Genomic DNA, 22,378 nt, shown 5'->3' on the forward strand with positions numbered 1-22,378 from the left:
ACCAATTTGATCTGGCAACATCAGAGGGATTACGAGCGGTTTGCTGTAAATTGCGTCGGCTGAAAACGTGTCGGTGAACTATACTATCAAATGTACTCAAACCAGACCCTCAAAATGAAACGAAACCATTTAATTGCATTCCTGAACCTGTGCGCTGTATTCTGACCTGTTTTCCGGATCCGCCTACGTATATGGATGAGTTTCAAACCATTGCAAAGGTGTATCGTGCAAATTACGGTTTAAAAGTGGGTTAATTTCTTGCTGGCTTCATAGGCCAATCAGCGCATATCAGATATCAGATGTTTGCATATAGTATTTCAATGTGATGATATTAAACGTTTACCTTATAGGTTTTATCTCTACAAGAACATTTTGTTTAGATAGAGTCCATTGTAAAAATAAACAATATTTTTTAAACTTTTGAATTTCTTATGTTTTATGCAATGTACCTTAGCTTAGTTTTGAGAGTTTTATGACGCACAGCACCAAAGTTGTAGAGGTTCAAACCAGGGTTGTGTCACACAAATCTTTTATCCGAGATTCATTCTAAATGATTTATTAATCTTCCGAGATGTACATTTATAAATTTTTTATTCAAAGATTTAAAAATGTATTCCATATATAAAAACGGTAAAACTATTTTTCAACTTTTTTGACCGCTATATTGCTGAAAACATTGACGTTGTAGTATAAAACGTATTTATTTTTTCTAGCAAGCTGGGAGCTGTTTTATTTGAATATTCGGTCGTAGGTATTACAGCGTAAAGCGTTATAAATTTTGAATTAACTCGAAAAAACATGTACGAGTTGTTTGTATTTTTTATGTTTTCTCGCGACTTATTCGTAAGAACCATATTCTATCGATGGTTCTTTCGATGGTGCTTAGGTAAAATGTGATTAGATGTTATGCGTTCAATATTTCTCTTATGCCCTTGAAATGTATTTTGCAATCATACTGTCCTCGATTTATAACAACCCCTTATTCTGGTACAAGAGGGGTTATCAAATGGATCGATAGGAGATCACATGTTCGTTTCGTTCTGTCGCATAGTCCTAGCCTTCTGCATTTTCCTGCAGATTTTTTAAATGAAGTCACATGGTTTTTTCGTTTGCGCCTGACCGTGTTGGAACGAGGCCTAATTGCATCCAGCAGAAGTATTCATTACCAGAGCCGGTATTTTCCCCAGGAACTCGCTGCATTAGGGCGCCTAATTGGGCGTATATTACGCCCGATTGTCGTCATGCCGTTTGACATACTCGTACGGATGTACTCTTAATTAATACCTAGTTCCACAGGTGCATTCCACGGAACATGTGGTTCGTTTTCTTTATAAGCTCCCGGCATCCTGAGCGGCCGTTTCAAACGGTTCAATCGGGTTCGGTGAATTGCAGTGGAATTCAACTTCTTTTGGTTTAGTAAAATCGATTCGCATTGAAATGCAATCCATTCGGCGAAGGATCGACCGCTTCAAGCAGCAGGATCTCTTTGTTTCGCGCGTGGTGTTCGTGAAAGAGAACTTTGCAAAGTTAAAGTGCGACTGATCTGAGGATTCCGCAAAAACCTGCGCCTTGCACGATTTCCCTCTCATTGCAGAGTACTTGGCGTGTACCGGGGTGCCCGGGATGGTCCATTCTTCCACCGGATGGTCTACTATGTGCCCGATATATTCTTTGTGCTACAGATCGCCACCATAGTGTGGGATCTGGCGGGCGTCCTGGACGACATCGGTCTGTTCGGGGACGATATGTGCATTCTGACGGGGTTGGTGATGATGCTGGTTAAGAAGTGGCACTGCATCGTCAGTATCGAGCGATTGGACGAGTGCATCGAGCAGTTTCAGCTGTACTTTGAACGCTACATGAACAGCGGGGAACAGTTTGTCGATCGTATTCGGCGCCAGAAGTTGCAAGAAGTTGTGCTCTTATATTTCGCCAACGCACTGGCCGTAATACTAGGCGGTACCTTGATCTTGCACGTAAGAGTTGCTGTACCGATGCCCTTTTTATACTTAGCCCTTTACATGCTTCATTTATTATGTTCCCCTGCTTTTCCCGTATTGTTTTTCAACAATAAGTATAGCTTGTGCTATGCAAGACATAAATACTTAAGTTATTTAGATGTTTCTTTTTCAGTATCGCATATGACTTATTCAAAAAATTTCAATGCATAACATTTGTTTGTTTTTTTTTTGCATGCACTAAATGGTCCGTTCACATAAAAAACTACTTTAAAATGTACTAACAGCTGTTCGACACCATTTAAAATTGTGTCATACCACCAGGTTCTAATAGGTGCACTCTTTAGTTCATCAATTATGTAAGTAACCGACACGAATGTAACGCGTTCACGGAAAGAAGGATTTCTATATGTTTAGCGATGCAAAACTCTCGCACATTGGGTTTCTTTCGTTCACGTATCCGAAGCAGTAGAAGTTGATATTTTTATGATCTCTTTTATTCTTACCGAACTTCGAAATTTTATATCGGCAGCTACGAGGTTTCAATTCTAACAATTTGTCTATCATTATTTCACGAATCTATTATTACTATTACACGAATCTATTATCTCTAATGACTATGAAACATTTGTTGGCTTCCCTAACTGGCAGGCACTCCTCTCCAACGGTGAGTCCTTTATCTTGCGCGCCCGGTATCCTTTCAATACGGCCACTCCGCTCGGATACGGGTTCGTGTTCCTGTGCCAGGCCTTTCTGGTTTCGTATGTGCTGTTCAACGTGGTGTACTTTGACTCTGTGGGCTCACTGATGCTCAGCCAGCTGTCGCTGCTGTTTCAGCTGCACCGGATGGAGTTTGAGGCGATCGGCGAGGGGCTGCTGCTTCCACCGGTTGGACCGCTGCACGGCGACGATGCGATCCGTTTGCAAATTCACAAGTTAATTGAAAGCCACCAGCAGCTGCTCCAGTGAGCCAAATTGTCGTTTGTCGGGAGTAGGTCGACATGGGTTCACTTTCGTGCGTTCTCCCGCAGGTTTGGTGATCGGGTGAAGCGGCTGTATGAGCCCAACATTATGGCGCAGTTCGTGTGCAGCATGGTCATCATCTGCCTCACCGCATTCGAGCTGATGTTCTTCAAGGGCGATCTGATGCAGATGTTCCGCTTCGGGGCGTACATGGTGACGGGATTTTTTCAGATATTCGTGTGGAGCTTCTTTGGCAACCGCGTTACCGCCACGGTATGAAGCTAGAATCATACCGCCACTGTATGATTTTTTCTTTAAAAAAACACCCATTGAGGTGTGTTTGTTTTCGTCCTTCTTTCATACAGTCTACTAGCATCCACGAAGCGATTAGCACGAGCAACTGGATCGTGCTCAATGATCGACTGAAGAAGGACCTCCGCTTCACGATGATGCGCGCCCAAAAACCGTTCGTCATCGATGTTTACTGGCTGTTTCCGCTGACATACGAAACGTTCATTGCGGTACGATTCGGAATACACAACATACAGTATGTTTTCTCATTTTTCCATCTTTCAACAGATCCTAAGCAGATCGTACTCGATGTTTACGCTGCTTCGCACAATGATCGAATGAAGTAGATTCATGGATGTTTGTTAAATCAGTAATAACAACACACACCTACACACAGTTTACACATGAAAATATTGTTCTACAACCGTTTAAGTACAGCTGAAACACCCATAAGTCGCTTCAATATCACATTAAAAACCATTCACACTTAAGAAACTTCTTATGGAACTGGTTTACATGATCATTTTGTTGGAAATGAAGATGCCACATAATGGTCAAAAAAGTACCTACGTACAACCTTAGTAAGTACAAGATGTATTTGGGAAAAACGTGGCAATAGTGGCATTTTGATAATATTCATCTTTCTCTTTCAATGAATTATTACAACTTAATACATAGAAATAAATATGCAGTCCCTCAACTAGAAATGAGTTCAGTGATTGATCAGTGTTTCAATATTTTAAAACCCTTCAAAGACCTATCAGATGTTCGAAACATATTGTGAACTTTTTAAGAACACACTATATACAGGAAGATTGACTATCACGGTACGCAAAAAAGGAAGAAGGCTAGTAAGCCGTTAATGGTAAGGTGTGACGGAAGACGGACGGAAAAAAAATAGACGAAGAAGACGACGAACAAGAAGCACATAAAGCATGTTCATATGAATTATTCGCTATTCCATCCAGGAATAGTGATTAAAAGTTTGAAGAAATAGTTTAGGAAAACACTATCACTGGTTTAAATTTATCTTGATGTACAAGGTCTGATTTTCAACAAATGTATAACATTTCAAAGCTTTCAAATGTACCCAATTTTTTTTGACGTTGTTCTAGAGACCGTACGAAGGTTAAGTTTGACGACAAGCGTATACAAATCAAAACTCTTGTGCTCAAACAGAGTACTATAGATAAAAATACTGAGTCTTCGAAATGCGCCTTGTAAACTTTCCGGAATGCAAACTACGCTGGAATGAAGTTTACGCTCCCTTGCCATTACTCGTTTCGTATAAACTGGCACTAATAGACAGCTTTCGAACGCAAAAGTGTATCCTGTACATCCGCTCGCTTGTTATAGGACGCCTTTTGCAACTGTATCTCTATTGCACGGAACCATATTTGCCCGGGACTGTGACTGTGTGTACCTTGGTACGAAACTTTAGTCTGTTCAGAAATCCTGACTGGAGGTAGGTTTCCCTTTTTCCCGACCAACCCGGGCTGTTGTTTGTTCTTTCTCAGCGACATCGAATCTCTCAGCTCAACCAACCAGTGCCGGGTGGATTGCACGTGTAGGTTGCTCTAGAATAAAATGATTAAATCACGTCAGAAAACCCTTCGAGCGATCAAATGACTTCCCGGTCGGAGTGCAGGGTACAAAGTATTGGGCGTCTCCATCTCGGGGTTGCTGCTCGGGTTTTAACCACCCACCAGAACGGGTATAATCGCACCGTTAGGGAAGTTCACGTGATACAGCGGGTACGCACACATTGTTAACCGGCTGGAGATTACTTAGCTTGGGAAACCCGTCCGATTCGCTGGACAAAAGGGACGGAAAGGAAATTAAAAAACACATGCTACACCCTTGCGGTTGCACGTGCGCGTTTTATTTTAAAGTATTTTGTTGTTTTGTATACAAATTGCTAATCCTACTAATCAGAATTGTGATGATTTGTTAAAACCGATCTGTATTGTTTTTTCTTCCACATAACGTTTGCCAGTTAGTTGATTTATTTGTATCACGAGTGCTCAGCAAATAGGATTCAAACATTGCTGTTTTAACTACAACGTAGAGTCACCGAAAGAAAAAGAGGTTGATAAATGTTTTAGACGTGATCCACTGATCAGCCAAAATTTTAATTTATTTTCTCCTTTTCTATACTTTTGCGACTGGCGCTTTTCTCTTCGGTACTGCCTTTTATACCAAGTCCCTCACTAGCGCCCTCTTTCAGCAACGATACTCTACTTTTTCGGGAACGATCCTTTGCCCGCGGGGGCGTTTGACATGTCCCCACGAACACTCCCACGCAGGTGTCCCCATACGGCCCTGTCATTTCTGACAATTGCAATTGTATGGGTTTGAAATGGTTTTAAAATGATTAAAAATATATTTTTCCAACAACTTCCTTTCCTGTATGGTTTTTAATTTCTGTATTAACATGATTTAACTGATAGAAACATTTGAATCAACATAAAATTACCGGTGTAGCTCTAGCTGTAACCTTTTGCCAATCTAATTTAATCTCATACATTTCATTAGCCGAAGCAACTATCAAGGTGGTATTCAAATATCAACCTACGTGCACGTTATTTGCCTACGTTCTATAAATTAATTTGCAGAAAGCTTCCTACTGCTTGATACGGTTCGCTTCCAGTTACATTTCCAAACCATCCAGTCGAGCGTTAAATTTCATAAATTGTCTTCCTCAATCAGTAACGAAGCATTTCCGTCCTCACCTTGAGGGGGTGAGTCCTTCGTCCGCTGGCTCAACCTACGATTGTTTGCCGTTTGCTTTCAGCAGTGCGGTACCACCCAAGAGAGGTATCAGTTTAAACCAACACTAACAACAGCTCCCTTTGTCGGAAAAGTGGAGCTTGGATCGACTCCGGTCGGGTTTCTTTTACGTTCCGTTTCCTTGCAGCCCTTTTTTTTTTTGTTAAAGCGCCACCGAGAGCAACGATTGCAAGATGCAACAGGCAGCATGGCCTTCTGCAATGGAAAATAGATGCATCCATCACCATCGTCATCATCATCATCCGATCGCGGTGCCATCCTTCCTTTTTCCTTCTCTGTTTTTGTGTGTGCCTGCTTTCCGGTTCCATTTCAAGTGCCGTCTTACATCGGCGTCCGTTATGGAGTGTCGATTCAACTAGCGATGACCGGCTGAACATAAAAATCGTTTCATAGGGAGATATCAGTTTATTTTCACTTTCAGGGACGTTCTAGCACTAGCACTTGCGACTGTAATCGTTACAAACCATCGATGGTCCGTACAGGTGGATGGATTGCTTCTGCAATAAGCTGCAATCGTTTCAACAACATATTTCCGGAAACGGGTGAGATTAACACCAGAAAGATTTTTTTTTTTTAAATGGTACCATCCTTGGTCAGCTGAGCTTGAGTGCAACGTAATCATGATTATCTCTCGCTTCCAGCATTGTTTCCATCACTCTCGTAACAAGGATTGCAGTCAATGGTATGCAAAACAATAGTTTTATTTTCCTTTCCCAAGGATAAAATACCCTTCATATTTGATGGCTGTTTTTGACGTCCAGCAGAAAACGTATCAGTTTGATTGAGTGTTGTGGATTGCATAACATGCGCCATAAAAAATAACCTATTTCGAACCATTTTCTTCTGTTTTAGTACAGTGAAACACCATAGACAGATGCCCGATAAGCATCCTCTGAATATAAAGAAAAGCCTACATAATTTATACTTATTGCAATTAAAAGAATGCATTTCAATAAACGAATCAATAAATGAACGATGGCAATCATATTTTGGGCACGCTCACGTCACTCACTGATGCTCCTTGGTTACGTGCATTTACTAAACATATTTCAAAATGTTTATCGCACAAAATGTACGATATTCTCCACCGTATTGGTATTTCGATAGATGTTTGTTTTAATGCTTCACATGATCATGACCGTTTCATCGGTTGCTGTATTGAAATTACAATCGAACGCACTGCACGTGATTCCGCGTTGGCGATGCTGACACTTTAAGCTTTTGCACCCTTAAGTAGCCCTCATGAATGGGTAAATGCAGGCAACTAAACAATTACAAACGCACAAAGGTGTGCACGAGCACCGTCGGGGTGCATCGTGTTTGCTGCATCAATAATGCAAACTAAATTCCATTGTTGGCAAATGGCAGGCCCGAGTTCAGTCTTTCTATTCTGCGAATTTGTTTGTCTGTTTTGCGGAAAATGGATATCTCGTTAAGCGTGAAACAACCTTGGGGACGCAAGGAAAATCGTGCCAGGTGGAAGGATGCACCGGGGCCGGCAGTTTCTTTAATTATTCAGCCGTGCATGATGTGATCTATGAAATAAATAGCCTGATGAAATCCAATAATTTCCGCCTTGTTGACAAGACGTTACGGATGGGAATTGTATGCAGATTTTCCCGGAAAAACCATTCGATAAGATGCATGTGTTGCGTTTGGCGCAAGGCACCGTATATTTACAGCCGACATTGCAGCTAAAACACGAAGGAGGGCAAAGAACGGACGACTCTTACGAAGGATTTAAATTGTATGGAATGTTTGCTCGACTGGGAAAACAACCGACCCATCATGGGAATGCTCATTTTCGCCCCAAATCGATGTGGAAAATGAGCATTACAGCGTGGGAATGGTTTCAAATAGCAACTTAACATTCCTACGCTCATGTTTTCGTACAACTTAGCAACTATGCAATAGGGCCCAGTTTGTGGGCGGAAAATAAAACGTATTTCTATGGAGCGCCTATTTTTATTGTCAGCTCTTTCATACGTCCTTGATTCAGCATTTTCTACCATAACTGTTATTTAAAATGAGTTTGTTAAGCGAGTTTCATTTAAATATACTGTCCAATCAAGGTACTGATTGTTGGCCAAAGACAAAAACGCGATAAACCATCCAAGAAGTTTGAATACTGGATTGATTAAAGATTTAACATATACCTCAGATCAGGTTGTGTTGAAACAAAAATAAAATGCCACAGATAGGTAACCTGTTTTATCGAAACACAAATCGAAACAGTATTAACTTGTTGACGAAAATATTCTACTTTGCGCAAGTATAAGGGATTAAAAATAAGATTTGTGAAAATAGGATAGTTTGAATTTTAAGACTTGACACTCGTTTCCCCGGAAGTGTATTGGGTTTCCTGTAGAAACCATAGTTGGTCCGTCCAACGGCAGTGAAGCCGTAGGCATTGCACGCGCGTGGGCTTGCCATAAAATCGTACATGCAATATTACTGCACATAAATAGTTTTCCTGCTAATATCAGTACTATTTTTAGGTTTAAAATCCTTAACGATCTCCACCAACGAGTGTTATATGTTCAACCTGTATAGTTTAATTTAACCTGACAGGCTATAAGTAAATAAATAATATATCTATAATTTAATTATGTAAATCTTTAGAATTGGTACACCTTATACGAAACTTGTGTACACTAAGTCAGCGGTATGCCATGTATGTCATAATAATTAAGACAAACCCACCGCCGTAAATATCAATGAAACACTGTTCATCTAAATTAGCATTTTTGCGTGTTTAATTTAATTTTATGGGACGTTGAAAAGTCTGAATTCAAATTGTTTTCGGTAAAAATGAGAACTGTGTTTGTAGTCTAAATAAATTAAAATATCCAAATCCACTATTGTTGAAGGACGAGCGAAAATTGAATGTGAACGGTTTCATATGCAGAAAAAGGTACGGTTTTAGAATGGATTAACTTGTTGGGAATGCAATTGTCATTTTCCCCAAAAATTCACATCCGTCCCAATTCTCGCAATCAAGCGCATAACATCGTCGACTGGTGTTTGTGCCAGCGCCCGTCAACCATCCTGCCCGGACCGTGCTCAGGAAAATGGTGAACTTTTCAATTAAATTTTCCAGGTACGGCCGGTGCACAGCACATGCTTTCCGGTGACGGTTGTGCCTGTTTCGGCTTAATCCGGTAGTGATGCAAAACTAGAGAAAACCAACTCAGGCGAAGGACTTTTGAGGCGTTTAAGTTGCTAATAAAATGACAACAAAACAATGTTCCTCGCGATGCTGACTTTGGAGAAGACAACTCCCATCGGGCGTGTGAGTTTGTTGAATCAATTGGGCAATTGTTGTTCTTTTTTCAAATATTTATTTGTGACAGTGTGTTGATTGGCTCACCTTCTGGTTGTGTGAGGCAGTAAAAGTCGATGCCGGCGATGGTTCGGACGATCACTTCACTTCGAGCGTGTTTCGGCCCCCTGCCAAAGGTTACATCCAATTTGCGTTTCGATTTAGTTCGACCGTGTGCTGGAGCGTTGCTTCCAGTTGCTGGCGCATGCAGTGCCAGATGCGGTTTCGATTGATTTGATTAACACGCGCCCCACACACAGCCACACAACCTCCGGGCGAGGGCAAGGTTTACGAAACTGACGGGCCAACTCTTCAGTAAGAACCCTTTTTTGGATTTTTGGAAATTATTTGATTAACTCGCGCAATGGCGTTCTTGGAACTGGCATGTTTTTTTCTCTCACTTTTGATAACACAAACACAAACACCCACACCTACACACAGATTCGAATGGCATTTGGTGCAATGCCCATTAGAATCACAAAAAAAAAAAAAATGGAGAACGAGGAACTTTTCACAAATGAACTGAACTGGAAGTAATTCAAAAACATTAGTTGATCAATCTTATCGATCGGAAGTATCACGTGGGAAAATGGAAATGATTTAGCTTTTCATCGTTAGCGCTTGTCACGCCAGCTACACAAGTTGGCCACTTTGTTCTGGCCCGATCACTTTAATTCGATCGAGATTGATTTTCTATCATCCAGCAGCCCACCACCGATGGCGATGGACCGGGCCCGAAGTGTTGGCGATAAATGAAGACGACACAAACACTACGCACGAGGAACGGGACGACTGTGGTAAGCGGGTCGCGTCACACCGATGTCTTCACACACCCAGCGGCGGAAAGGTACGCACTTCCACGCACTCGCAACGACGGAAACGCCGTGCTCTAGAACGCATAAGGCCCCCATCAAATATGCTTGAGGTTGAGACCTGTTGAATGTATGGCACCGGCACGGAACACACTTGCGCCGTTCGATATGTTGACAGTGAATTTTTAAGCAGTACAAGGTTCGTACCACAACGCATGCAGGAGTTAAGAGACGAAATTAAAAACACACTCGCTGCGCTGGTGTCAAACGAGAACAAAATGAAAAAACAAACGTGGAAAAACATCCAATAACAACCAGGCCTATCAATTCCCTTAAGATAGACGCGAAGAACGAAAGAATAAAAAACCTATTCAAAACACACATTTGAATTCAGCCCTGTGGGGAATTTCCGATGCAAATCTGGGAACACAAACACAAGGACACCAAGGAGTTGCCTGCAGCACTTAACTCTTGAGGGTACGGACTGCTGCACTAAAGGAAACGAAACTTCTTCTAAGTCGATACGTTACATGTTGTCCCAAAACACAAAGCTTAGTGCATTTTTCATATCTTATCCAGATTATTTGGATCATTAGTTTAGATAGGAAAAATTTAATAACTGCAGTAATGTTTTCAACGAAAACCCTATTAAAGACTGCTTGTTTCATGGAATAGTTTAAAAGTATATTTTAATTACTAGTTCTATTCGGAAAACATAAATTTTACATTTTCACGAAAACATGCCACAACAGTGGTTTCACTAGAAATAAAATTAAAAAACAAAATCATTTACTGTTCTTTAGTACACAATATTATTTCACAAATATATATATATAACTGTTTGAGTCCAACAATATTTGATCATTGGGTTGTGCTGCAACTCAAAACCACCAGCACAACAATTATTACTGTACCGAACACACTGGTCGATTTGTTTACAATTGCAAGCGAAATGTTTTACTTGATTTTTTGTTCACCAATCACAAAAAAATTGAACAGTTATTTCTTCAAGGGTTCAAGGGGATGGGCCATCTACTGCGATCCGTCCGCGTGAAGTAGAACCGAACAACTGATCGACGGTGCCATCGGTGGCGCGTGATGATGCGGTTTTGATATTTTGAAGCCACCAGAAAAACCGCCGCAAATCAGTCACCGGGACGGACGGAAGACCGCGGTCAGGTAGACTTACGGAGTGTCGACACCCGCGTGGGTATGAGGAAGCACCTGGGTAACATTGGGTAAAACCTAGTTGGCAATGTTTTCCTCAACTCGGTTCGCTGAATGTTTCGAAAACAGTGCACACTTTACCTGGCGCTTAATGATGATAAAGTACCCGCACCTTGCCGGTGCCGGAGAATGGAGGGCGAGGAATTTTAAATGTGTTTTAACGACGTTTCGAAAACGTGGTAGGAATCACACCGTCGGAGGAAAAATCACCTGCAGGTGTATTAACAAATTTCTTCACAGCTTGATCGGTAGTGCGGTATGTTGAAAGCTTTAAAACACTTTCTGCGGCGCCAACGAAAGCACGAGCGATAAGTTCGAGCGCTCACTATCAACTGATAGCAACGCTGTTATCGATACGGTCGATTCGGATGTGGGTATCATCCCGCGCGTGCCATCGATGTGTTTGTCATAGTGTCTCTGCCGTCGCTCCTTTTAGTATCGCGAATGTCGATTGCATGCTTGTGTGCACTGGTAACGAGCTCAGCAAAAGCTTCTTTTTTATACCATCCTTCACGTACCACGGATCTGGTCTATTTCGATTGACACATCTACTCCAACATCCTCCATTTTATCTCAAGCGAAAAAAGGACACCTTGACCGCTTGTGCCCTGTACAGCGTGTTCTCACAAAGGATGCGTTCGCGATGGTGAGAAAAAGTGCATGTCTGCCGGAAGAGTGCATCAGCCACCAGACAAGAGAAAGTTTCGTACAGCGAGTCACTGCTACCGCGAGCATTATATTATCGTTCGTATGAATGGACGTAGTATTTTGCCAGGTCCCGATTGAAGGATGAGCAAGACTGGAGAGTACGTCAAGTGCACGAGATGCTTATTTCTCAACCTGCACCGGCAACCGAACTGCATCGCTCGGTGCCATTAAAATATACGTGCAACAGGCGGTAGGAAGAAATTGTACGTGGTGGTTTTTCATTCATAATACGTACATAGGTTTTTTTTTTTTCATTCCTACAGGTGTCGGATTGATTGAGCTAAAAACTTGGAACTGCATTATATTATTTAAAAATGCAATGAATGAATGAACTGATGTTAGTGAGACCTACTAGCGTAATTTGTACCGATGCGAGGAGACATTTTTTAGTGGAAGAGTAGAACCACAGGAGCAGTCACTGTTTTTGTGTTATTAGATCAGTTTATGCAAATAAACCGCAAAACTACTCATCTACAATAATCGTTTACATATGCTACTTTGCTAATAACTGTCTTAAATTATTCTTTTCCTAACTCAAACCATATGTGTCATTTTTCTTGGTCGCGAAATTAATACTGCTCAAAGGCAATTCAATAGGTAACATATGCAATTCGCATATTTAATCTCTTGAATATGGTGCCTTTATGGCATAGAACTAATCAGCATTGTCCTTATTGCCCAAAAATTTAAACATTACGATCCCGGCTTCCTTAGATGTAGTCAAAATGTTGCCATGACTGTACATCTGCTGCTTACCTATCTGTAGACTGCTCGATTCGACCGAAGGGTTAGCCGATGCACGAACCGTCGGTAGACGCTGCTCGAATGCATCGGGGTACATGTGCAGTGATGCAGTTTTGTTATAGCATTATGATGTTGTGAGCATTTTCATTATTTTCCTCTATGCTTTGCATAGTTGTTTACAACTTTTTACTTTCTGGTTTCAGAATTGATTCGACTGTTGCGTGGTATTGAGAGCAACATTGAATTTGAATTTCGTCGAGCAATTCATTTCGTATAATTATCAGGTAAATTGAAACCAAAACATTCCCTCAGATCATAAAATCGAAAAGCAAACTTATCTGCTTATTAAAGGCTGCAAAAGAGTCTCTTATGAGCGTCAAACCAGGAAGTAACATCAGTGTCCAATACAGTCATAACTATGCTATCACTGAATGAGCGGCCTCCACCCCCAAGCTGCATTAGGGAAGGCGAGTGAGTTCATCGGCATAGAGAACAACGCCAGAGGCAACCGGAATGTGTGCTGTGTCGTGATTCTGACCCACACTCCCACTGCTATCAACATGCAATTTCGCAGTACACCGTGACGCAGCACGTGTAATCTATTCAGAGTTACCGAGATGAAACTGCATCTCTGGCTGAACCGGTTTTCGCTCTGTGTGTCAGTAGGAAAACCTTGTGTCGAATGATTCTCAATGTAAACCATTTCCTCGTCGAAGACGGCATTTGAATGTCAACCGGTTTTACATGGCGAACTCGTGCGATGTTACAACAAGGTACAGGAAGCGGGAACGACAGTGAACTTGAACTCCTTCGTAACTTAACCCATCGGTAATTATTGTTTGTTGGTTGCCTGCTTTAAGTTTTCTTTATTGTTTACAGACTACTTACAATACGATAGACTACCCGATGTAATGTTCCAGCTGACTGCTAATGGGGTAAAACCACGAAAATTTACAAAAAATCAGCGAGTAAATGTGAGAAAAGTACACCAGTTGACCATAGAGAGCACTATTTTGCTATAGTCTGTTCATATAGAAGAATGTAAATTTGCCTTTTTACTTGCGAACGTGACATTTAACAAATGTTACTAACAAAATACATAAATGAGCTTGCTTTGCGCAGAAAGATGTATACCATAGAAAAGTAATGTTATTCATGAAATAACTTTATTTTATAGTTTTTACGATTTGAATACGCACGAGCTCTGTCCTTTTTCATTAACTTAATCCTTTTTTCAAATTAACGTATTTTTTCTGTACCTCTGATTTAGTTCAAGTTGCAATAACACCCTTGACGTAAGTTAAAAGAGCTAAATCTAAAACTTTTTAGCGAAATTACTCTGCTTTATTGTGATAAATGTAGTTTTTTTTACGTGCCCAGGGCCTTTTCAAGGTGATGTCCATGCAACGGTGCCGAGAGTTTATGAGTCCTTTCCTCACGAGTCGGGATATGGTGTTCCTTCCTTTTTTTCCCACACGCCTGCCCTCACTCAAGGGTGACCACAAACGCTGCTCTCCCATCTCGGCGACTCATCGTCGACTGTTTTGCAACGTTCTCGTTCTTGTTCTCGGCTTTTCACCTCACACAACTTCGTACAAATCGCAGTTCAGACGTGTTCGGTCCACCGGCGGCAACAGTCACGCCACGCGTATCTCCCCATTCGACAACGAACGTTGTCGATAGGGACATTTTCTGCTTTCGGTCACTTCGTTTAGTTCATTTTAGTTCGTCATTTTTCAGTACGAATCGAAGTTAAATTTTTCTCATCACGCAAATTCACGTGTTTCGCACGGTTGTGCAATTTCGGTCAACCAAACGCTCGTGGCAGTTGTCAACAGTTTTCTTTTGGCGAGGAGTGTACCAAAACCTCCCGAAATGACGGTCCCCATCGAGCTGACGGATGTGGAGAAGGGTAAGTGTCGGAAAATCCAGGCTTGGCTTTTTCGATCGCTAGTGAAAGTGCAAACAAAACAAGCAAATCCGATCCGTGCGTATCTTCCAACCCGGAACAATGGAAAACTGAATGCTCAGAATGTTGTTTTCCCGGTGCTGTTTTTCTACGATCGTGTTATCTGTCAAAGGCGAACACCCGGTGTAGGAATTTTCCCCTCGTTTCGATCCTGCGCACTGGGGTGGTGTGCTCTATTCCACCAGATGAGAGTTCGCCACCGAATTTGCTCGTGAAACGTGAGGAACGATGAGTCGGCTTCCTTTGTTTACGATCGAGATAAAACAACAAAAATGACAGTGTAAAACGATCGTACTACGATGCAAAGGGTGATCGTGTAATTAAAAAAAAAGTGCTTCCACACGAATATCGGTAGGTGGATTGGAAAACCTAACCTTTTCCACGCGATATTGCACGCGACAGAAGCGTTTGATTTATGGTAGGTAAATTTCAAACACTCGAATGCTTTTTGTCCAACCGGAGCAAGATTCGAGTCGATCGAAAAGGCGAAAATGGGTGTTGGTGGAAGGCAAAAACAAAAATACACCTAATGGCTTCTATCTGGTGCTTGCAAACGATCCGTATCGCGTGCTTTTGCCTGTCGAGGTTCAGTGATTTTGATGCATGTTTAATTGGGGGTCTGTTTGTTTAAGTGTGCATATTTATTTTATCATTCGAAATTTAAAACAAAAACAAGGTAGAAGTATACCAGGGAGAGGTTGTGCGTCATTTCTGGATTGACTTAAGAGAAGGGGATAAAAAAACAGGAACATTCTAAGGTTGCTTTGTTCTCGTAAGTCTGTTAGTGATTTTTAAACTAACAACATCAGTTAATGTTCGTCATGAGTTTAATTCCAGCTTATCGTTTAATCAACAAAAGCCCTTAGCAAAAGAGGATGACATTGAAGTATTAAAAAGGAGTTAAGACTCTGTTATGTAATAAAAAATAGATGTTAATCTATAACAAATTTGACGTGGAGTTCGTTCTCTGATACGTTCATACAACATACATCGACTACATTTGAATGATTGGTTGAAAAAACCAGTGCATTTTACACTCTCAAAAGAAGCGTACTGCCTCAGGTTTGTTACAATAAACTAAAATAAGTTAAATTAAAAAAAAGTTAAATATTATTATAAACCCTGTTTATATTTTAAATACTTCACAATTGAAACATTTGTTTTCTCTTATTCTGCGTTACAAAGCAGTTTAATTTAAATAATTTTACAGTCATTCAAGATTTGTTTGATGGTAAAGCTGCGTTGCTAGCAAGTTGAGAAAACATAACATTTCTGTAAATTCCGAGCCATAGGTGAAGTTTCTGTGACTTTACGAAACATCTGTATAAACACATTCCTCCACAATCACGAAAGGGCTTGGTAGAAATAACGAAACAATTTCCGGGTTCACGTTGCGAAGGCTCGTGATGGATAGTGAGGCTTGTTTCGATGAAGTTAAATCCCTCTCCGATTGCATAATTGTAAGTAAAACCGACGAGTCACATACGGAGACGCCCTGGGAGGCTCTAAATAATGTTCAGATCGCTTGCCATCGCTCGCCATTCGCTAAGCATCGTCATTATCGTGGTGTTTCTCAACGATCGGCATATAGGTTTCGCGATCGCGATCGCCGTATGCTGGGAAATAAACGATCCGGCATTGTTACTGTTCTTCTCGATTTTTTCCGCTCCCTCTTGTAAAGCGCACGTTCGTTGATCGGGACTCCATAAGAACGGGAGACTTTACGGGAAAGCATAACAGAACGAGACAAGGATGAGAAGAGACGCGGGCATCGTTTTGAAGCAGCGTTCAAGAGGTTCTTGCCAAAACCTTTGGGAGCCCGAGGCGGCTCGGTAACAATTGAAAGTGGGCATGACGAAGGGCTTTTTTTTTGTTATAACTTGTGGTTTGTTGGCTCCATTCCGTTTCACATGCGGCGTTATGTGCCATTATAATCTGTTTTTCGTTTAGCGAAAAATTGTATTCCTACCACCAAGAATATCCGAAATTGATTGGTTTGACGTGAGACTGAAGTTGGGCACCGTCTTTGAGTCACCTTCAGAAAATATTGAAAATAATGATGTAAATAAAGCTACAAACTAAATTCTTGATTTTCCTACTTGTTGATTTCCACCTTTTCCGTTTGCTTCGCAGAGGCGAAAGATTATTTCACAAACCTGTTTGGGTCGTTCTGCAATCCCGCCCCAGATGGCGATACCGAGGCCATCCTGGAAACGCACCTACCGCCCTGGTTCGACGAGGCCAAGTTCAAGCGAGGCCAGCAGTTCTACACCGACAATCGGTTTGGCATCTTACAGGCGAATCTCTGCAGTTTGCTAGTGCTGCTGGCAGACCCGAAAGGCCTGCGCATTCTGGAGCACACGGGAAAGTCGAGTACCGCGGCGACGGCTCAGAAGCGGTACGTGTCCACCTTAATCCACATGAACGACTGGTATGAGTGCGAGCTGACGCCCGGCTCAAGGTAGGTTGACATTTTGCGACGTCGTATCGAGTTGTGTAGCCTTGCGATTCACGTGCTTCTGTATTTCAGATCCTGGAAGTCTCTGGCGTTGGTGCGCCGGATGCACCTCAGTGCGTCGAAAAGCGCCGTAAGGCGGAACCTCGGCAATATCAACCAACCCGAGATGGCGCTCACGACGTTCGGGTTCGTGGGCTTTCCACTCGTGCGGCCACATCTGCTTGGCGTACGCTACGACAACCGGGAGGATCGGGAAGCCTTCGTGCACCTGTGGGCCGTACTGGGGTACATGCTGGGCGTGGAGGACCAGTACAACATGTGCCTGCATCGGCTGGAAGTGGTGGAGATGATCTGTCACCTTGTGATGCGATACATGTTCCTTCCCTCGCTGCAGCTCGAGACGCCCCTGTTCCGGCAAATGATCGGTGCCATCGTGGACGCGTTTACCGACTACTTGCCGTTTATGTCGTACGAAAGTGTAATGTTTTTGACGTGCCGCCTAGTCGGCATTCCTGGCTACCAGTACGCGGTCGACATGGAGAAGGAGCGCCTCTGCCGGCCGATCCTTTCGATGGACGAGTTAGATGTGGTGCTGGGGTTCATGGAGCAGAAGGATGGCTACCGGCAGGTGTTCGAAATGTACCGGGCCATTTTCTCCGACAAGATACGGCTGTACAACGTGAAGGAACTGAACAGCCCGCTGGTGGACGATATTAACCAGAACTGTCTACTATCGCTGGACGGTACGTACCGGAAGCTCGCAACGGAACCGGACGGTGGCGAATTCAACGACGAGGCACACTTGCGGATGGACAGTTCGAAACAGCATCTCCAGGAGTTGCTGGGTCTGAAGCACAACCAGGAGCTGGTGGTAACGCAGGTTGAGGACGAAGGCGAGTGGAACATGTACCTGAACGATGACATGCTGAAGCTCCTTTCGGCTAAGGGTCAAATGAACGTAAAGTTTACGGTCCAATCGCTCAACTGGTGCTACAGTACGATAGGACACTACACGAACGAGATGGCCCTTTCGTTTATTCTGTATCGAATCAAACGATTGCATGGAAAGTGAAGGCGTTTTGGTGGGGCGACATTTTCGTGTGCAATTCACGGGAACAAGATATCACTCAACGGACAGGGAATCGAAAGCAATATTTAAGATTGAGTAAAAATAGCTAGGCTATTTGAGACACGCATATTTAAAAGCGTACCAAACGAGTTTATAGTCGTCTAAGGATACATAGAATAATGTGGTTGAATGCAATAAATATATAATACATAACGTAATAATTTGTGTCCGATTTTTTGTTCAAGGCAAATGAGGTGATGTTATCTGATCCTTTTGGCAGTGGAAGTAGGATTTTAATTGTACACACAAAGTTCAGACACAAAGACACTGCTCAATCTTTCAGTACGCAGCCCTCGAATTGCTCGAATATGTGCATCGATACCGAAGACACAAACCGCGGAGTTATGCAAATGCTTCCGAGAGAAAGCTTTGACATATGTTTCATATTACGCTTTTATTTTTCATCACAACTTATCCCGTTATGTTGACTGTCGATAATACCATGGCCTTAACGTTAAAAAAACAATCACAGGTAGATTTAAATTGATAACACATCCGTGCATCGTTACTTATAGATTACTTGGCACAGAAAGATGTGTACCATAATTTAAAAATTCTGAATTCGGCACTGTTGCTTTTCTTCCTATTTTGCCCCCAACGGCATCGGTACTCCATAAGAACGGGAGGCCTATCAGGAAATCGTAACGGAACGGAATAAGAATGGAAGCGAGCGACGTTTTGTAGCATCGTTCAAAACTTTCTAGCCGAAACCTTTCAAAACCGAAGACGGACCAATGTCCTTGAGACACTTTCAAACAATTTTGAACATATGAATGATTTGTTATAAGCCACTAGCCTAAAACAATAGCGCATGATTTGTATTTCATGATTCAACGGCTTTCTCAGTATGCAGTCAAACTGCTCGAATATGTTCACCGATTCCAAAGACACAAACCACGGACGGAGTTATGCAAATGCTTCCGAGAGAAAGCTTTGCAATATGTTTCATGTTGCGCTTTTATTTTTCATCACAAGCTTTCTCGGTATGTTGACCGTCGATAACACCATGGCCTTAACGTAAAAAATAAACAATCACAGGTAGATGCACATAGCCATACATCGTTATATATAGATTATTTTTACCAAACCACACTTACACCTTAGCACACTTCACACATCCCGATGTTACGATGTAAAGTAATTAGCTCACTCTTATCACTGCACCAATTTGGTTTCAACGTTCAATATTTTAGAGGTAGCCTTTGGAGTACCGCTGGAAGAGACCACGCCAAAAGGTCGCCCGATCTCGACAGGGATCGTTCACCATACCGGTATGGACGTTGATTTCCAAACAGTCGAGGTTGAAATCGTTGGAATCGCGAGGAATCTTACCCACCGGGCGCCACTGGGTGTTGACCACGCTTTGCGAATCCACTGATGGGTCTCCGTGTCGGGCAAAGCTAGTCCACAAGGCAATCACGGTGTCACGCACCAGATGTTCTTCGCTGGTTGGGGAAAGTGATGGCAGGAGTTTGGGACTGTGGAGGAAAATTGTCTTGTACTAACGATTTTTTGGTTTGCTTCATAGTGGCACTCACTTGAACATGTAGAAAATATCATCTCCATGACACGCGCCATCGACGGTCCCGTTCAGAAACAGACGCTTCAGCAAACTGAACCGCCCGTCGTACGTGAAGCGGTAGTGGAAGTGCGCCAAGTTAGGTTGATACTTGGCCACCCACTCGGCGCTGACGGCGGAATCGGTCATGAATATTACATCGGACAGCAGATGTTTCAGCTGCTCCGGGCTCCAGTCGGTGGGCACTCGGTCGCCAAAGTAGAACTTTCTTATTGCCTCCCCGATCTCCTCCCGGTCCGGTGCTGGCAGATGGCGGAAAATCTTCGACGCCATACGCTCCGGCAGCAGCTGGATGTTTTCCGTACTCTTGCGCTGCACGATGTACAGCCCGAGGATGGCCTCGGCATCGTTGCAGCCTTCGAGCAACGGCAACCGGAGTGTGTCGTACGACTTTAGTATCGTTTCCGGTGCCTCGGTGATGATGGAATCCTCGGTGCGTGTTTGCTCGATCACCGGGAGGAACACGAACACCAGATCACTCTGACGGTCGGCAGCCTGTCCGAGGGCTTTGCGTTGGTATTTGGCCAACAACTTTGCCGGGACCTTCTGGAGCGTTTCTGTAAATAAAATTGAACCGAATTTTAAGGCTTGTTAAAGTTGACCCGAAAGCTAAGAGCTCTCAAAAATAAAACTCTGTATTATTTTGATAATACCTTCCACTATCTATTTAAAATGCCAATGAGCTATTCTTCCCAATTGGCTATCTCCGCTAAAACTCACACTGTCTGCGTAATAAATAAAATAAAAATAAATCTACGCAGCAAACATCATCAATAAAAAGAGTGTCAACCTCTGACCTTGCCCGACGGGTAACCTACATCCGTGTCGAGTTGGTGTATTTTTTCTTCCTCTAGTCAATCAGGCATTTGATGCATCGCCTATCAACCGAAAAGTTGACCTTGCAGTCAACGGACCTCGAAAAAACAAAACTAGCAAACAAAAACAAATTATTTGCCTACTGTCGAAATGCCCATTATCAAGTACCAGAGAAATACAACGTTTGGTTGACGCACTAGCCTAAACTGACTGTCAACAAGTGGCTCGTGGGACGCTGGGGTGTCTGCTCTCCGGCGGCACACGACCTGCTTGCCTTTGTCTCCCTCGGCCACTGGGTCACCGTCATCAGTGGTACACAGCATAAGTCTTTTACATCTCATCGACATACTCACCTAATGCCCCCAGCTGACTGTGGCCATTGTAGCCGAAGTGGCGGGCCAAATTGAAAGCCATGTCTACCGCGTTGGCTTGCATGAACGAGCTCGAGCAGACGACGCCACTCTGGCAGATGACGCGATGGATGTATCTCCTGCATGGTATGGAGTAGATGAAGAAAAAATACCCCATAAATAGGGAGAAGGAAGGAAATAACCACGAGGGATGGTACGGTACGTGCGTCTCACTACCTCGAGTTCGGCGAGAGCATGTGCAGGTAGGCCGAGAAGCTGCCGGCACTTTCACCGAACAGCGTCACGCAGTTCCGGTCGCCACCGAACTGTGTAATGTTTTCGTTGATCCACCGGAGCGCCATGAGCTGCAATAATGGGCAGAGCACACAAAACATGTGGCGGTAATGCGGTTCGGTTGCGTGATTGGTTCGAAAGTGTATTCTTTTACCTGATCTTTCAGTCCGGCATTACCCTCGATGCCAGCCTCCGGTAGGCAGAGGAACCCGAACGGGCCGAGGCGATAATTCACCGTCACAACGAGTACGTCACGCTGCAGGAAGTACTCCGGGTTGTAGAACAGACTGCTGCCACTTCCGCAAGCAAACCCACCACCGTGGAGGAACACCATCACGGGCAGTTTGGTCACGTCGCTCGAACCTTCTCCCGCCGGAAGCCGCGGAGTGTAGATGTTCAGATAGAGACCACTTTCCGCACCGTACACCAGGCCGGAGAAGAAATCCAGCTGGATACAATCGCTGCGCTCGGCGTAGCAATCGACGATCGGTTTGCGGTAGCGATCGAGTGGCACCGGAGCGTGGAAGCGTAGCGTTCCGACGGGGGCCGTCGCGTACGGCACACCCTTGAAGTAGTAGTACGGTGCACCGTTCGGAAGGTGTGCCCGAGCGCCACGAAGTTTACCCTGCAGTACGCTCACAACGGGACGCTCGCGGGGTGGCCAGAAGCGCACCAACCGATGGCGTGCCAGAAAAGCGACACATCCCAGGGCCAACCGGAACACGGCCACCAAGAACTGCCACACATTGTCCCAGTCAACCATTGCGCAAAACGAACGAACGGCAGCAAACGAGTTTTTGTTCACCCTTCGTTGAAGTAATAAAAAAGACCACTTCCCCACTTAAACAGACAACGGACCGATAAGTTACGCGCACAACCAGCACCACCAACTGACCGCTCGGACGGTTTAGTAACACACTGACTGACTGACCGCTGATGATGGTGTGTTTAAGTCAGCCTTTTAACGT

At 43.3% G+C, this 22,378-nt stretch overlaps 3 protein-coding genes across 3 annotated transcripts; 2 read left to right on the forward strand and 1 right to left on the reverse strand.

Annotated features, from left to right (window-relative positions):
- The first annotated feature begins 1,437 nt into the window (after positions 1-1,437).
- On the forward strand, positions 1,438-3,554 carry LOC131294227 (odorant receptor 4-like). Its single transcript, XM_058322272.1, has 6 exons — positions 1,438-1,532; positions 1,595-1,976; positions 2,610-2,923; positions 2,990-3,194; positions 3,287-3,442; positions 3,501-3,554. The coding sequence occupies exons 1-6, from the start codon at positions 1,438-1,440 to the stop codon at positions 3,552-3,554; spliced, it is 1,206 nt and encodes a 401-aa protein (XP_058178255.1).
- Positions 3,555-14,690: 11,136 nt separating this feature from the next.
- LOC131282037 (uncharacterized) lies at positions 14,691-18,314 on the forward strand. Its single transcript, XM_058311419.1, has 3 exons — positions 14,691-14,727; positions 16,918-17,245; positions 17,315-18,314. The coding sequence occupies exons 1-3, from the start codon at positions 14,691-14,693 to the stop codon at positions 18,312-18,314; spliced, it is 1,365 nt and encodes a 454-aa protein (XP_058167402.1).
- Positions 18,315-19,560: 1,246 nt separating this feature from the next.
- Positions 19,561-22,173, reverse strand: LOC131282734 (esterase B1-like). The gene is made up of 5 exons (XM_058312269.1): positions 21,565-22,173; positions 21,354-21,481; positions 21,120-21,256; positions 19,910-20,507; positions 19,561-19,849 (listed from the first exon to the last, which is right to left on the reverse strand). Exons 1-5 carry the CDS (start codon positions 22,171-22,173, stop codon positions 19,561-19,563), a joined length of 1,761 nt encoding a protein of 586 aa, XP_058168252.1.
- Between the last annotated feature and the right edge of the window lie 205 nt (positions 22,174-22,378).

The sequence above is a fragment of the Anopheles ziemanni genome, chromosome 2 (genome assembly GCF_943734765.1).
Source record: "Anopheles ziemanni chromosome 2, idAnoZiCoDA_A2_x.2, whole genome shotgun sequence".
In the NCBI taxonomy this organism is placed as follows: Eukaryota; Metazoa; Arthropoda; class Insecta; order Diptera; family Culicidae; genus Anopheles; species Anopheles ziemanni.

Coding starts and splice junctions, on each gene's coding strand:
- LOC131294227 (XM_058322272.1), top strand. CDS start 1,438: ATGCAATCCATTCGGCGAAGGATCGACCGCTTCAAGCAGCAGGATCTC. Junction 2,924..2,989: donor AGCCACCAGCAGCTGCTCCA/GTGAGCCAAATT, acceptor GTTCTCCCGCAG/GTTTGGTGATCGGGTGAAGC. Junction 3,443..3,500: donor CATACGAAACGTTCATTGCG/GTACGATTCGGA, acceptor ATCTTTCAACAG/ATCCTAAGCAGATCGTACTC.
- LOC131282037 (XM_058311419.1), top strand. CDS start 14,691: ATGACGGTCCCCATCGAGCTGACGGATGTGGAGAAGG. Junction 14,728..16,917: donor GCTGACGGATGTGGAGAAGG/GTAAGTGTCGGA, acceptor TTTGCTTCGCAG/AGGCGAAAGATTATTTCACA. Junction 17,246..17,314: donor GAGCTGACGCCCGGCTCAAG/GTAGGTTGACAT, acceptor TCTGTATTTCAG/ATCCTGGAAGTCTCTGGCGT.
- LOC131282734 (XM_058312269.1), bottom strand. CDS start 22,173: ATGGTTGACTGGGACAATGTGTGGCAGTTCTTGGTGGCCGTGTTCCGG. Junction 20,508..21,119: donor CAGTCAGCTGGGGGCATTAG/GTGAGTATGTCG, acceptor TTTTATTTACAG/AAACGCTCCAGAAGGTCCCG. Junction 19,850..19,909: donor GATATTTTCTACATGTTCAA/GTGAGTGCCACT, acceptor TTTCCTCCACAG/TCCCAAACTCCTGCCATCAC.